At 43.2% G+C, this 14,032-nt stretch overlaps 2 protein-coding genes across 5 annotated transcripts in view; both read left to right on the top strand.

Moving 5' to 3' along the window:
• The window catches only part of col4a6 (collagen, type IV, alpha 6), a 114,346-nt gene extending 108,684 nt beyond the window's left edge, over positions 1 to 5,662 (top strand). For all 4 annotated transcript variants that reach the window (XM_065950433.1, XM_065950432.1, XM_065950431.1 and 1 more), the window contains 8 exons: positions 157 to 318; positions 406 to 504; positions 708 to 857; positions 948 to 1,064; positions 1,173 to 1,364; positions 1,569 to 1,740; positions 1,846 to 1,960; positions 2,792 to 5,662. In XM_065950433.1, the coding sequence (XP_065806505.1) occupies positions 157 to 318; positions 406 to 504; positions 708 to 857; positions 948 to 1,064; positions 1,173 to 1,364; positions 1,569 to 1,740; positions 1,846 to 1,960; positions 2,792 to 3,052 (1,268 nt within the window). In that variant the 3' untranslated portion in view covers positions 3,053 to 5,662. The remainder of the gene's footprint in view (positions 1 to 156; positions 319 to 405; positions 505 to 707; positions 858 to 947; positions 1,065 to 1,172; positions 1,365 to 1,568; positions 1,741 to 1,845; positions 1,961 to 2,791) is intronic.
• Positions 5,663 to 6,508: 846 nt separating this feature from the next.
• Positions 6,509 to 13,333, top strand: ankrd46b (ankyrin repeat domain 46b). Its single transcript, XM_020653987.3, has 4 exons — positions 6,509 to 6,642; positions 10,176 to 10,518; positions 11,163 to 11,321; positions 11,528 to 13,333. Exons 2-4 carry the CDS (start codon positions 10,208 to 10,210, stop codon positions 11,742 to 11,744), a joined length of 687 nt encoding a protein of 228 aa, XP_020509643.1. The 5' UTR covers positions 6,509 to 6,642; positions 10,176 to 10,207; the 3' UTR covers positions 11,745 to 13,333.
• Positions 13,334 to 14,032: the final 699 nt, after the last annotated feature.

Raw genomic sequence — 14,032 nt, 5'->3', positions numbered from 1 at the left:
CACAATTCCATCTACTTCCTTCCTTTCTTTTTCTTTCCCTTTTCACTCATCCCCAAACCTACTTTCTTCCTTTCTGTTTCTTTCCTCCCCTTAACCTAACTATGTCTTCCCAACCATTGCTCTTTCCTCCCTCAAAACATCTTCTCTCTTCTCCAGGTTTCCAAGGTCCTCCAGGTCGTCCTGGGCCTCCTGGTCCAGGCTCTATTCAGGGAGACAGAGGGGACTCAGGTCTCCCGGGCTTCCCTGGATCCCCCGGCAGGAAAGGAGAACCAGGCCTACCTGCAGGCCCAGGACTCCCCGGCAGTTTTGGTTTCAAAGGTAAAGTGAAGCTTAAAAAACAGATATGAAAAAATTCTGTTTTCGTAATAAAAAAGATCCAATAGAAAATATTTTATCGCATTCCAGGAGAAAGAGGTGTGACTGGCTACAGCGGAGGTCCTGGTCTTAAAGGTTATCCTGGTGACTCTGGTTTCTATGGAAACAAAGGAGCAAAGGGACTAAGAGGTAGGAGATCTTACAGTTTCCATGGATAGAACACTTTGTATGATAGTTCAAGAAATTATTGTGAGAATTTGATTAGTAAACCATACATTTGCTCTCTGACCGAACATACATTATTCGTCCGTATTTGTTCTCTCAAACGTTCATGTTGTGTTTCTCTTCTCTCTTTCCTCCATCTTTCTCTTCTTCCATTCCATAATTTTTAGGGCGTCCTGGTCGTAAAGGCATTCCTGGAATCACGCTGTCTGTGCCGCCGACAGACATCAGGCGACCCGGAGAAATGGGCTATCCTGGTGACAACGGGTCCCCTGGTGGTCTTGGAGAGCCTGGTCAGCCAGGAATACCCGGACGCCCAGGTCAGTAGGGGAATGTTTAAGCTTTTCCAATGGTCTTACTTGTGATGTAGTCACTGTGGTTTACAATTTATTCATCTTTGACTGCTGCAGGTTCTAAAGGCCGTCCAGGCTCTGTGGGTAAACTTGGTAGGACTGGAACTGGTGGTCTGCCCGGACCTATTGGTGACCCCGGACCACCTGGTTTCCCTGGACCCACTGGAGAACAAGGTCAGGGGTCCATTTGGTTGTCAGTTTTAAAAACTCCCTTCATTCTACTATCATGTAAAGACAACCAAACAAGAAATCTCTACAATTCCATTGTCTCCTCTTGTTAAGGTCTTCCTGGTACAGCCGGTCGTCCCGGCTCTCCTGGTAGCGTCGGTCGCAGTTACAGCATTGGCTACACTCTGGTGAAGCACAGCCAGGACTCCCAGGTGCCCATGTGTCCACAGGGCATGGCCAAGCTGTGGGATGGATACAGTCTGCTGTACGTGGAGGGCCAGGAGAAGGCACACAATCAGGACCTAGGTATGGAACACGAATACAGGAGTCAATTGGATTGGTTGGATTGAGGGAGCAATACAAAGAGAGACAAAGATACAACCTCGGCATTAACCTTTGGAAAAACTCATTTGTAACAGACAGAAAGCTGGGGAAGAACCTGACTCATAGGTGGATAGCCATCTGCCTCTCAGTTGTATTTAACCACCTCCAATCTTGCTCTATCTCCAGGTCAGCCAGGGTCATGCCTCCCCAGGTTCAGCACCATCCCCTTCCTCTACTGCTCCCCCAACGAGGTCTGCTACTACGCCAGCCGTAACGACAAATCCTACTGGCTCTCTACCACTGCACCAATACCCATGATGCCTGTGGCTGAGGAGCAGATACGCCCTTACATTAGCAGGTACTGTATGCGGATATTCAATGTGGGGAAGAAAATCATAATGGGCCCATTCATTTGTTACTACACCACTCTTGCACAGGTTGACAAAAAGCTGTTTCCCTGCAGGTGCTCTGTGTGTGAGGCTCCATCTCAGGCCGTGGCGGTCCACAGTCAGGACATGACAATCCCCACCTGTCCACCCGGCTGGAGGAGTCTCTGGATAGGATACTCCTTCCTCATGGTAAACTAAAGAGAATAAATAACCTCTCATAATAAGGCCTACACACTGATCAGTAAGCAAACACCAATATGCGCGATTCTTGAAGGAAAAATGTACAAGGAAACGACACAAACATTTTGAAAATAATTCCATCTCAGAAAGCAGCATAGTGGTTTAAAACAGTGATGCTAAACTCGGTCTACACGACAGTTTTGGACACACCTCAGTTTGCCAGATATGAGAGTAGTTATCAGGTCAAACCAACAGGTGTTGCAGCGATGGAAGCAGGCAAGAGAAGTGGTTCAGATAGAAGTGATTGTACCCGACTTAAAAAGCCTCTGCATGTTTCTAATAAGCTCCACGAGCAGAAACGTGCTCAAACTAGGATCAATATTGGAGATGCTTTTGAAAAATGGAGAGAGGTTAGAACACAGAAAGGTTTACAGACCCATGCAGAGCTGGATAAACACTGAAGCTTCAGAGTCCACCACATGGTGACCTGAGTGAGCATCGACTCTAGAGACGAGGGGGCGGGGGGGAGACAGCTCTCTACAGTGTTTTGAATTTGAACTGCAGTACCCATTTTAAACACTAGGTTTCAGAGTTACTCGCTGCTCCTTTAACTGAATAGGACAGTAAAGACTGACGGAAAATTTGGGAATGGACAGCAGGGATTCAAGGACTTCGACCAACTAAGACATAACTTTGCTGTGTCCCATTACTTTCAGTTCCTGGAAACCCTAAAATGTTCTTGTCTAAAATGCTCGCCAAACAGACTTAAGTGTTTTGCTTTCCAGCAGTGCCAACAGTTAAAGTAAGGATGAACTTTGGTAAAAAATCTCTCCTTTACAGCACACAGCAGCCGGCGCTGAGGGCGGCGGTCAGTCCCTGGTGTCTCCCGGTTCTTGCCTGGAGGATTTCCGCGCCACGCCATTCATCGAGTGCAACGGTGCCAAGGGTACCTGCCACTACTTCGCTAACAAGTACAGCTTCTGGCTCACCACCGTGGATCCAACCCAGGAGTTTGTCTATTCGCCAGCACAGGAGACCCTGAAGGGAGGCCAGGAGCGCTCCAGAGTCAGCCGCTGCCAAGTCTGCAGCAAGCTCTTGTAGTAGGAGGAGGGGAAACGTCAGGAGGTGACATATTAACAACTTCAAGGATCCAAGAAGAGATGTCGATTTATAAGGAAATCTATAAATAAAAGAAAGAACACGTGACTGACTGAAAATGAGCCCCTCTCCTGCTTTTGATCAGCTTTGGGATGAATGGCTTGTTTAAAAAAGAAAGAAAAAAGAGTTGGAGGGAGTGAACGGAAAGAAGAGAAGGGCTTCAGTGTGATTGCTCTTCTCTAGATTATCACTGACAATGGTGCTATTGTTTAATGTTCTGTGTGTTTATTTTGTCTATTTTCTCGTTACGTTTTTTGGCGGGAATCATTCTCGGCTACCTCGGAGAGTGCAACCCCCCTTTGGATAGCACTGCACCGCTTACACACTAGGGCTGGACGTCTTCTTCAGATTAGTCAGGTCAGACAATAAAGGAAAACACTGCTATGTTTGAAAAACTGGATAAAACCATAAACTGTATATTATAAGTGGACGTAGCCGCGATGTGTTACTTTTTTCTGTTGTACCACTTCACCATGTGGCGGGCATTTTAGCCGTTAGCGATTAATGTTAGCACTAGCCCTTAATTTAATATTTTAATTAAATGAAATTAAGTAAATTGGTTACATAAATTAAGTAAAGAAACGCTTCAAGTAAAAACTTTCCTTTACCCTGAATATGGACGAGAGGGGTCATCGGCTAACGCTAGCTGGGTTAGCAAGTTACGTCCTAAATTCAGAGTAACAGTGATATGAATGTCTTAATTTAGCTAGCTAAAAAAAAAAGCTTTTTTAAAAGTGTACTGATACAAAGCAATTCAACAATCCACTCCTAAGAGAGTATTTTAGCGCAAATAAATACTGAATGATGCATTTTCAGTTGACAACAGTAGCAACTTGTCAATCAAAAGGTTGCAATGCAACTAAAGTTTTTTTGGGGGGGAGGGCTAAAATGTCAAGTCAACAACATACTTTATTAAAGAAGAATTGAAACTAGCAATCAGAACAATGAACGCCATACTATCAAGTGGACATTATAAAGAAGATAGGTCTGAAGCACTTAGCGTTAGCTTCACTTTTAAACACCTTGAAGCTTTGTCCATTTCTTCTATACAGTCTGCGGTTTAACTGAAGGTCTCGACGGTGGAGTTTGGTGTTTTTCTTTTTTTTGACAGCTGATCTAACTGAAGTAGACGCTATTCTGACGTGGTTCTCTGTTCAAACACACCATTAAGTGAAACAGCCATTAAAAATAACGATGCTTATTTTTGTATTTTCTGCCAACTACAATCACTTTAACTGCAGTGATGTTCAGATAAAAACGGTTTCAACTTTGTACACGCAAAGTTACCAATTGCAGTCCTTGCTAACTTTACAATGCGTGTTTCATATACACTCTGTATATTATGGTGCTACTTCACCCTGACAGTTGACTTGAAAGGCAACATTTACATTAACTTTTATACATGAACTGCATTCATTTAAATGGCTAAGCAGCACTTCTCCTCAAAAGATGGAGCCTCTGAAACAGCTAACTGTAGTAATAAAAGACCTGACGGAGGCCACTCATTCATATATATTGCACTGATGTAACCTCTTAAACTTACAAACGATAACAATGAGTCCAATAAAAGGGCAAACCTACTCAATCGTTTCACCTTCACAAGCTTTCATTTGTACGTCGTGACCAAAATCGTGTTTTGTGTTCTCATTATCACAGTAAAGTTGGTGTTACATTTTGAAACAGAAAACCAAACACACATACACTCTCTCTCTCTCTCTCCCTCTCTCTGACAGATTGTTAATTATTGCTGTACATAAAGAGTGCTTATTGGGTTTCCAGGCAAAGTATGTTAGAGCACGTCTGATATGCTGTTTGCCGTTTATTTTTATTGTCATTTATTTTGTTATTTTTCAGTCTGTGTGTCTTTTTTCTGTCGCTGGATTAAAAAAAAGAGGAAGAATTTACTCGTTTTTAGATCACAACTGAACATTTCTTACATTGATTTTTATTTGAAATTTAAACAGAGTTGAACTGGTTTAATCCTCTTTTCTTTCTTTTTTTTATCCTCGGACAGTGAAAGCTACTGGGTGACTTGTAACCACTATGACCACTGTGTCGAGCACATAGCTCTGTCTCTCTGTTGGTAGCCCTGATTTTATGTCACATTTTACCTTTTTGTTTTTGTTTGATTTGATTCCCCGTCTTCCTTCGACTTCCTTTGTTGTTTTGTAATCTAGATTGTAATTATTTTACTTTAGTCATCATGATACTATCCCCTGGTTTTATTTACTGCAATGGGAGGGAGTGGGGAGATAATAACGTGTACATTAAATATTAAATGGGGGAGAAAAAAAAAAGCCTTTTAGGATGATGTTTTTATATGGAAAGTATATTCTATTGCTGACGGTTTAAACAGATGGAAAGACAGGTGTATTGTCTGTTTGGTCTCTACGCCATATTTCACGCAGCAATGAGTGCCTGGAGTGACAAAATAAAGAAATGCAGTTTTCCTCAAAGAGGATCCATAACACATAAGAAAGTGGTCATAACATGTCTCATACGGCTATGTGTATTTTTATGCTCACACACTTTGAAATAAAGTCTCTAAACTAACAGAGTGTTGAATTCAGATTTATTTTAAACCTTTAAACATTTAGCTTTCAGTCCTTATATAGTATGACTAGATGTTCCCGATATGTGTAACTGTTGGGAGGACTGCGTTGTGTAAGTGTGATGCTGCATTCATGTGCTGCTCGGGTATTTAGAGAAAAAAATCAATTAAAGATAGGGCGGCAGGTACATATTTGACCCTGTTACACTTGTCTTATACAGTGAGAATAGTTCATATGGGTTTTTCTTTTAGTCAGAGGGCGGCAGTAGCTCAGTCTGTAGGGACTTGTGTTGGGAACCGGAGGGTCGCCGTTTCAAGTCCTGGTGCGGACCAAATATGGAAGTTGGTCTGGTAGCTGGAGAGGTGCCAGATCACCTCCTGAGCACTGCCGAGGTGCCCTTGTGCAAGGCACCAAACCCCCTTCCCAACATCAGCTCAGGAGCGCCCGCTGTGGGCGGCTCCGTCACTCTGACATCCCTCCATTAGTGCATGTCCATAGGATCCTGTTTGTGCATGTGTGTGTATATTTCAGCCTATGTGTGTGTTGCATGACTACAGAGTGTAAAAACTGAAATTTCCCCTTACAGGGATCAATAAAAGTAAATCTTAATCTTAATTGCTGTGTATTGTGCATGTATGTATTTGTGCATTAGAGTAAGGGGCTGTGATAGAATTATGACTTGTTTTATGTGAAGGGTTGTGTGCTATGTGTGGAATAAATACAATAAACTGAAATAAAATGAAATTTAACAGACTGAAAGTAAAAAATAAGAATGCGAAAATACCCTCAGAAGTACTTTACAGCTATTTGAATCGACAGCAGATGGCGACAAAACGCCTTTATTCGACGCTGCTCTAAAAACACCAACGAAGAAGAAGAAGCATCAAAACATCAACACTGCTAGGCTAGCGACGTTAGCTCGACAGGGAAAAAGCGACTGTTACTTTTTTTTTCTTCTTAAATTTGGGACCCCATAAACAGGTGAGTGATGTTACTGTCAACGCACGAAGCATTTAAAGCACGATGTAATGTCATGTTACACGTTTCTACGACTGTACAATCGCACAATAGTCTTTTATTATCGACGGTACGACGCTAGCCTGTTAGCTCGGACGCTAACGTAATGATTAATCTGTGTTTATTGTTCTGGATAAAACACAACAAAGAGACAGTTTTAGTAGTATTAACTTATCTCGATGTGATTTAATACTGTAAGTAATGTCACAGCTAGTTGTTGTGCACTTTAATCTGTTGTTTCCACACATTAATTTATCATTTCTGCGACACTGAAAGGTTTAAAGTGATTTATTTTAACTAAACTAAGATGTAAATAAAATGTTTGTTTGCTGTTTGTTGAGTGTTTTGGAGGGTTGGAGGTAATGATTGCATTGATTTTGAGGTGAAACATGCTTTATTATTTTGTAATTCACGCATTAAAGACACAGGTTAGGTGTTATAGTGTGTTTTAAAAGTTAATTCAACCCTTTATTCTGCCCTACAAAGACAAAAGACTAGAACTCTTGACTTGACTTTAAAGGCTTTTTGTTGTCCAGCCAAATGAGTTGCAGGCAGAATATTGGAAATGTGGCAATTCTTTGTCTTTTTTTAATGAGGTTATTAATGTTCATCAAAAATCTTTAGCTCAAACATGACCTTTGACCCTTATTTGGAAGGTTAAAGGCATTAACTTCCATTTGATACTCTATTTCACTTGTTAAAATAACACACCAACACTATTTCTTTGCTACACTTCAGTCAAGCTGCTGTGTGTCAGAAGTGTTTGATGACAGATATTAAAACAAACTTAACTCCACTGCAGTAAAACAGTAACTTCACTTTGAAGACCTTAACTCACTTTGAGTATTCTGCAGTTCAAAGACAAAGACCCTGATGAGTGAAGTTACTCTGCCTTGGTTTCTCCACGGCTTTTGGAAGTTAAGGCAAAAACAACACAAGTGATTTAAGATATCCGTCCACATGATAACGCACATCTGTGATGTTCCAAAAATGACAAAAACTCATTTTTGAAAAAATTGAAGTTACTGCCTTTTGCCTTTGTAGGGCAGAATAGCATAAAGGAGATTAAAAAACAACAACATACAACCAGTCAAAAGAGAGGAGAGATGTAAACAACATGATGCTGATTGGAGCTCATTTTCCTGCAAGACTTGGAAAAAAAATCAGACAATTTAAGATTTAACTTTAGGACCGGTGTCGAGATACTGTTAGATCTTTTTCCCTTCTTGTGTCAAACTTTACAACACATTACATTATTTGTGGATCTGAACCTTGTTGCCTGTGGCTCAGCGGTAGAGAAGGTAGAAGAAGGCATCCTTTATTTACAATTCACTTAGCAGACGCTGTAGGAGCCCATTTAGTGTGTAAATGGACTTGAGCTTATGTAACTACTCTTTTACACTCATCACACCTACACATTCACACACTGATGGTAGTGATGATGTAGTATCATCCATCAGAAGTAACTAATCCCATTCATACACCACCACTGAAGCAGAGGGAGCAATTCAGGGTTGAGTGTCTTGCCCAAGGACACAACGGACATGTTGGGGATCGAACCCTCGACCTTCTGGTTGAGAGGCGACGACTCTACCAACTGAGCAGCCTCCGTGTGTGTGTGTTTATGTGTTTTATTTCTATGGCTTTAGTTTACTTGTTGATTTATGTACTCGATTTGGACACTAGGTGGTGATAATTGATCGTTTGGGTTAATTGGTCAGGTGGTTGGTTGAGTGTTTATATGTCACAGGTGAACAGGAAACGGGGGGCACAGGTGGTGGGAACATCCGGTTCTTACCGTAACACAACGTAACACAGGATAACGCAAGTATGCTATTTAACAGAACAAAAGAACGACAACAGTATAATCTCGGAAATAACAACTCATCATATCATCGCCACGGTTTGTCTCTGCTTCATATGTGACAATAAACTGGAACATCAGAAAGTACTTTAATTTTGGACATTTGTTTATTTTTTATGCGTCAAGAACTTTCCATACACCTACACAAGTGACTGAAGGCAAGAGAAGAAATTTGGACATTAGATAGTCACTACAGACGCTTTTATCCAAAGTGATGTACATCAGAGAGTAAGTGCAACACTTATCCATTCATACACTGCCATCGAAGCAGCGGGAGCAATGTGGGGCTAAGTGTCTTGCCCAAGGATTGATTGAACCCACATTGGACATGTTGCTCAGCTGGGGATTGAACCCCCGACCTTCCCGTTGCGTGGCGATGACTCTACCAACTGAGCCGCAGCCGTGCCTATTTATTGTGATTCTACAATCTGTTATTGAGACAAATAGAGTGAAATACACATGAAGCAAACAGGATGATATAGACATGCACTAATGGAGATGTCAGGGTGTTGGTGCCTCGCTCAAGGGCTCTTCGGCAGTACTCAGGAAGTGACCTGCCGACTCTCCAGCTACCAGACCAATTTCCAGGCTTGGTCCGCACTTTGACTTGAACCGTTGACCATCCGGTTCCAACCCCAATATCTGACATGTGGGCTCTAGAATAGAATAGAATAGAATAGAATTACTTTATTGATCCCAAACTGGGAAATTGTGGCGTTACAGCAGCAGGTTGTCCAAACACACAATATGAGTAAAAAACACAATATAATATTAAATACAAAGTAAATAGGCACTAAAAATATGAAAACTAAGAATGTGAATATATACAACCAGGATTTAACTTAGCATTACTAGTCTTAAATATGAAAGATTAAATGTAAATATGTAAAAACAGAGTCATAAATGGACAGTATTGACATAAGTTAAAGTGCATGAGTGTAGACATATTATCAGCAGAAACTATACAATATAACGGCGAGTAGACAGACAAATGAAGTGAACATGAGTGCAGTGATAATTTGTAAATTTAACGTGCAGAACAGATGACAGTATGGAGAGACAGATATTATCATGATGACAGTTCTCTGCTCACATGAGGTGAGCTGTTGTACAGAGTTATGGCCTTCGGTAAGAAAGATTTCTTGTATCTGTCCTTGTGACAGCAGAGTTGAATCAGTCTGTTGGAGAAGCTGCTCCGCTGTTTGTCCAGTAGGGTGTGCAGAGGGTGATCAGGATTATCCATAATGGATAACAGTTTGTTAAGAGTCCTCCTCTCTGTCATGAGAGGAAAGAGTCCAGCTTGCAGCCTATCACAGAGCAGGCCTTCTTGATGAGTTTGTCCAGTCTCTTAGTGTCACCAGCTCCAATGCTGCTCCCCCAGCAGACCACAGCAGAGAACAGTGCACTGGCCACAACAGACTGATAGAAGATCTATCCCTGCAGGAGCTGGGGATCGAACCCAGATGTGCCTGTGGGCAAGACACTTCACCCCAAGTTGCTCCCTCTGCTTTTTCAGCGCCGTGTGAATGTGTATAAGTGGGATTAGTTACCTCTGATGGTCACAACCTCTGGCATCAGGGTGTGAATGTATACAAGCTCAAGTCCATCGACCGTTATCTTATCCTCGTTGCAGGTACGCTGGAATTTTCTGACACCCACTCGGACATGTCCTATGTCTTCATCAACGACTCGTCGCAGACCAACGTGCCCCTGCTGCAGGCCTGCATCGATGGAGACCTGCCGTTCGCCAAGAGGCTCCTGGAGACCGGCTGCGACCCCAACATCCGGGACAACCGGGGCCGCACGGGCCTGCACCTAGCCGCCGCCCGGGGGAACGTGGACATATGCCGCCTGCTGCACAAGTTCGGCGCCGACCTGCTGGCGACGGACTACCAGGGGAACACGGCGCTGCATCTGTGCGGCCACGTGGACACGATACAGTTCCTGGTGTCCAACGGGCTGAAGATCGATATCTGGTGAGAGATGAAAAGCTTTCAGTCTGTAGTGGTGGACGTGTCTGAGTGTGTGTGATGTGATTATGTGGTGTGTGTGTGTGTGTGTGTGTGGTGTTGAAGAGTGCACTAACATAAATGACTAAAGCAACAACAACAGTCGGTCAGGCTGAGGAGAGAGCGAGTGAGGGAAACCAGCCGATCCTTCTAGATGAGCGTCCAGCTGATCCTGCTGATGAATCAGGACAGGAGCTGATGTGAGAACGCAGCAGGATATTACCCGGAGAATTCACCTCGAGCGAGTGGGAGGTGGTGGTGACGTTTATTCCCTGTGATCGGTGCACGATCATAGACTGTAGCATCGATATAAAAGCAAATATTCTCTTTATAGCTTCGTATAGTGGACTCTGTTGCTTCGTCCACAACTCCGCGTCATGTCTTTTATGTAAAAGGTCTCTTGAAATTCTCTTGAAGTTTCGGGAGTGCACATGTGAAAAGAGTTCTCCCTGACTTGTTTTTTGGCTGACAGTTGGTCATTCTGTGTTCACTTTGAAAGTAGCAGCCCTTCTTGATATTTCCTGTATGATCCTGTTGTCTTAACAGCGTTGTGTGTGTGTGTGTGTGTGTGTGTGTGTGTGTGTGTGTGTTTCGGTTGTCGTGTGTCGCAGTAACCACAACGGCTCGACCCCGCTGGTGCTGGCGAAGAGACGCGGCGTCAACAAGGACGCCATCCGTCTGCTGGAGGGACTGGAGGAGCAGGAGGTGAAGGGCTTCAACAGAGGAGCTCACTCCAAGCTGGAGACCATGCAGATGGCCGACAGCGAGAGGTGAGAGAGTGAGAGGCGGGGACGACGTCTTGTGTTTGAAGGAAATGACAACTAGTCCTGATCATATTAAAGATTATAGATCCAGTCTAAGAGCACCCCCAAAGTCCAGATTCACACAGGGTTCCCTGGTCCTGGTGCAGTTGGCTTCGGCATGTTGTAAAAAATCATGTTTTTTGTTTTTCCCTCCGTCCATCTGTCCGTCTCAGTGCGATGGAGAGCCACTCCTTACTCAACCCCAACCTGCAGAGCAGCGAGGGCGTCCTGTCCAGCTTCCGCACCACCTGGCAGGAGTTTGTGGAGGACCTGGGCTTCTGGAGGGTCCTGCTCCTGCTGGTGGTCATCGCCCTCCTGTCCCTGGGCATCGCCTACTACGTCAGCGGGGTGCTGCCGTTCTCCACCAGCCAGCTGGAGCTCGTGCACTAACGCGGGGGGCCGGGGGGGAAAAGCATGGGGGTTAAAAAAAACAAAAAAATTAACAAGTGAACTTCTTCTTTGCTTCTGGCTCTTTATAACCCACATCGTCGTCCAGACGGGGGGGGGGGAGGGGGGAGACATCACATTGTCATGTTGGTGAAAATGTATAACTACAAAAAAGAAAAATGCAGTTTCTCCATTAGAAAACAAAAAACGTGTAAAGTCATGAATCCTCTGTAACATAACCCGTTGAGTAATGTTTAACGCAGCTCTGCAACGACTTCTCCTTTTAGTTTCTGTTACATGATGATATGTCCTGACAATGTTTTTATTTACCTCTGTTGTTTTATTTATCAAATATGTTGTGTATTCATTTTCCTACATACTGTAATATTTTGTTTTTTTTTAAATCATGTAATGTAACCTCCAGGACTTCCACCAGATATGTGTGCGTCGCGTGTCCGCTCCGCTGCGTTACGGCCCCCGTGCTCCCTCGACCGTCAACGCCCACCGGCCGCGTTCTGTCGACACAAAGGAATCCCCCGCGCGGTAATTCTCACACGTTCAAAAGAAAATCCTTACAAACACAAACCAACACACATGCGTGTTCTTCGTGTCCTCTTGAGTGTTTTATTCTGAAAATAACCCGGATGTTCTCATGTTATTTTCGGTTTCTTGACTTCCTGTGCGGCTCGATCTATTCTGTGCGAAATTGACGCGCCGTGCTCCGTCCGGCCTTTTGCGTATTTGCTGCGGAGCTCATGCTGCATTCAGGTGCTGCTCAGGTGGTCGTTGTTCTTCGACTTCAGTGTGTTCATGTGATTTCAATTCCGGAAAGTCGGAATGTTGTAACAACAGCACAAAAAGCGTTGATGCTACGAAGAAGAAGATCAGTGAAATGTCTCTGTTAAAAGTGATATTCCAGCAAAAAAGTTGACGTGCAATACCTGAATTAATTAAAAGTATGTTGACATTAACAAAACATATTTTAGCCCCTCGTGATGACGATTCTGACGTCAAGTCGGGCACCTAATTCTTTTCCGAGTTTCCGAGTTGTTGTTCCGACTTGAGCAGGTGTTCATGTGCATTTTACAACTCGGAAACAACTCGTTTTTTCCCGATTTCTCCGACACCACATGAACGCCGCATTAGACGCAGCGCAGCGGAACCGGTGGCAGCACAAAACACTGATTAAAAGTGAAAACCAAATCAGCTCCACGAGGAGGGAGACGGACCGAACACACATCTGGTGGACTTTTGGCCTTTAATTCCGACTGAATGTTGAATCTCTCGCGTCGTGTCATGTGGTCAGTAAAGCACCTTGACTGTGTTGCCTTTCAGACAGAAACACACAGCAGCAGCTCATAAAAGACATTCCCCCAACAAGAACAAGCATGTGTGCAGCTTTGTTGCTGAAGAATCGTTGTAAGCATCCGGCACGATGACCTGTAGGACGACGGCGGCTGATGATGAATCTTATGTTGTGTTCAATTTACCTTTATGTCCCTGTAAAACCATGTTGTTTTTATTTGCTGTTTATTTTTTCTCTGTACTATTAACACGTTTGAAGTAAACGCTAAGTTAACGTGCAAAATGAATCAATGCGTCTGTGTGTCTGTTTTTCAAATCAATCCTGTATCCACATTCTATAACCGGGGCTAAAGAGTAATTATTCATCAAATGTTTAAACGCTGTTTTTCTTCACCAGTCCCTGAACTTCTGACCTCTGAATTTCCCCTCACCACAAGATTTTGTGTCATTCAAAAAAACAAACAACCCCAAGAGGAGGCTTGAGTTTCACTTCCCATGTTCAATCACAGCAAAGCTCACATTTTAAAGACACAGCGTCATGATAGCTGTAAATTAATCTTTCAGTTCGTTTCATTAAAGGTCTCATATCCTCCTCCTCTTCAGTGTAAATAAGTCTCAGAGCTCCCCAAAACATGTCTGAATGTTTTTTTTGTTTGAGCAAAAAGTTAATGTGCAATACGTGAATTAATAAAATAATTGTTATCATTAACAAAACATATTTTGAACCCTATTTGATGACGATTCTGACGTCAAGTCGGGCAGCTTATTCTTTTCTGAATTTCCGAGTTCTTGTTGTTCCGACTTGAGCAGGTGTTCATGTGCATTTTACAACTGGGGAAATCGTTTGTCCGACACCACCTGAATGCAGCACGCCGCTCTTCTGAAATCGAAAGTAAAAAATTGGGAGTGGGAATTTCGGCTCTTTTTAGTGAAGAGGGCGATTTGACTCAGCTCTTTCTAATGTGTATGTCAAAATGACAGTGCTC

This window comes from Labrus bergylta, chromosome 22 (genome assembly GCF_963930695.1).
Source record: "Labrus bergylta chromosome 22, fLabBer1.1, whole genome shotgun sequence".
In the NCBI taxonomy this organism is placed as follows: domain Eukaryota; kingdom Metazoa; phylum Chordata; class Actinopteri; order Labriformes; family Labridae; genus Labrus; species Labrus bergylta.
Note: the sequence above shows the minus strand (reverse complement) of the source record. Positions and strands in the feature narration are given on the sequence as shown.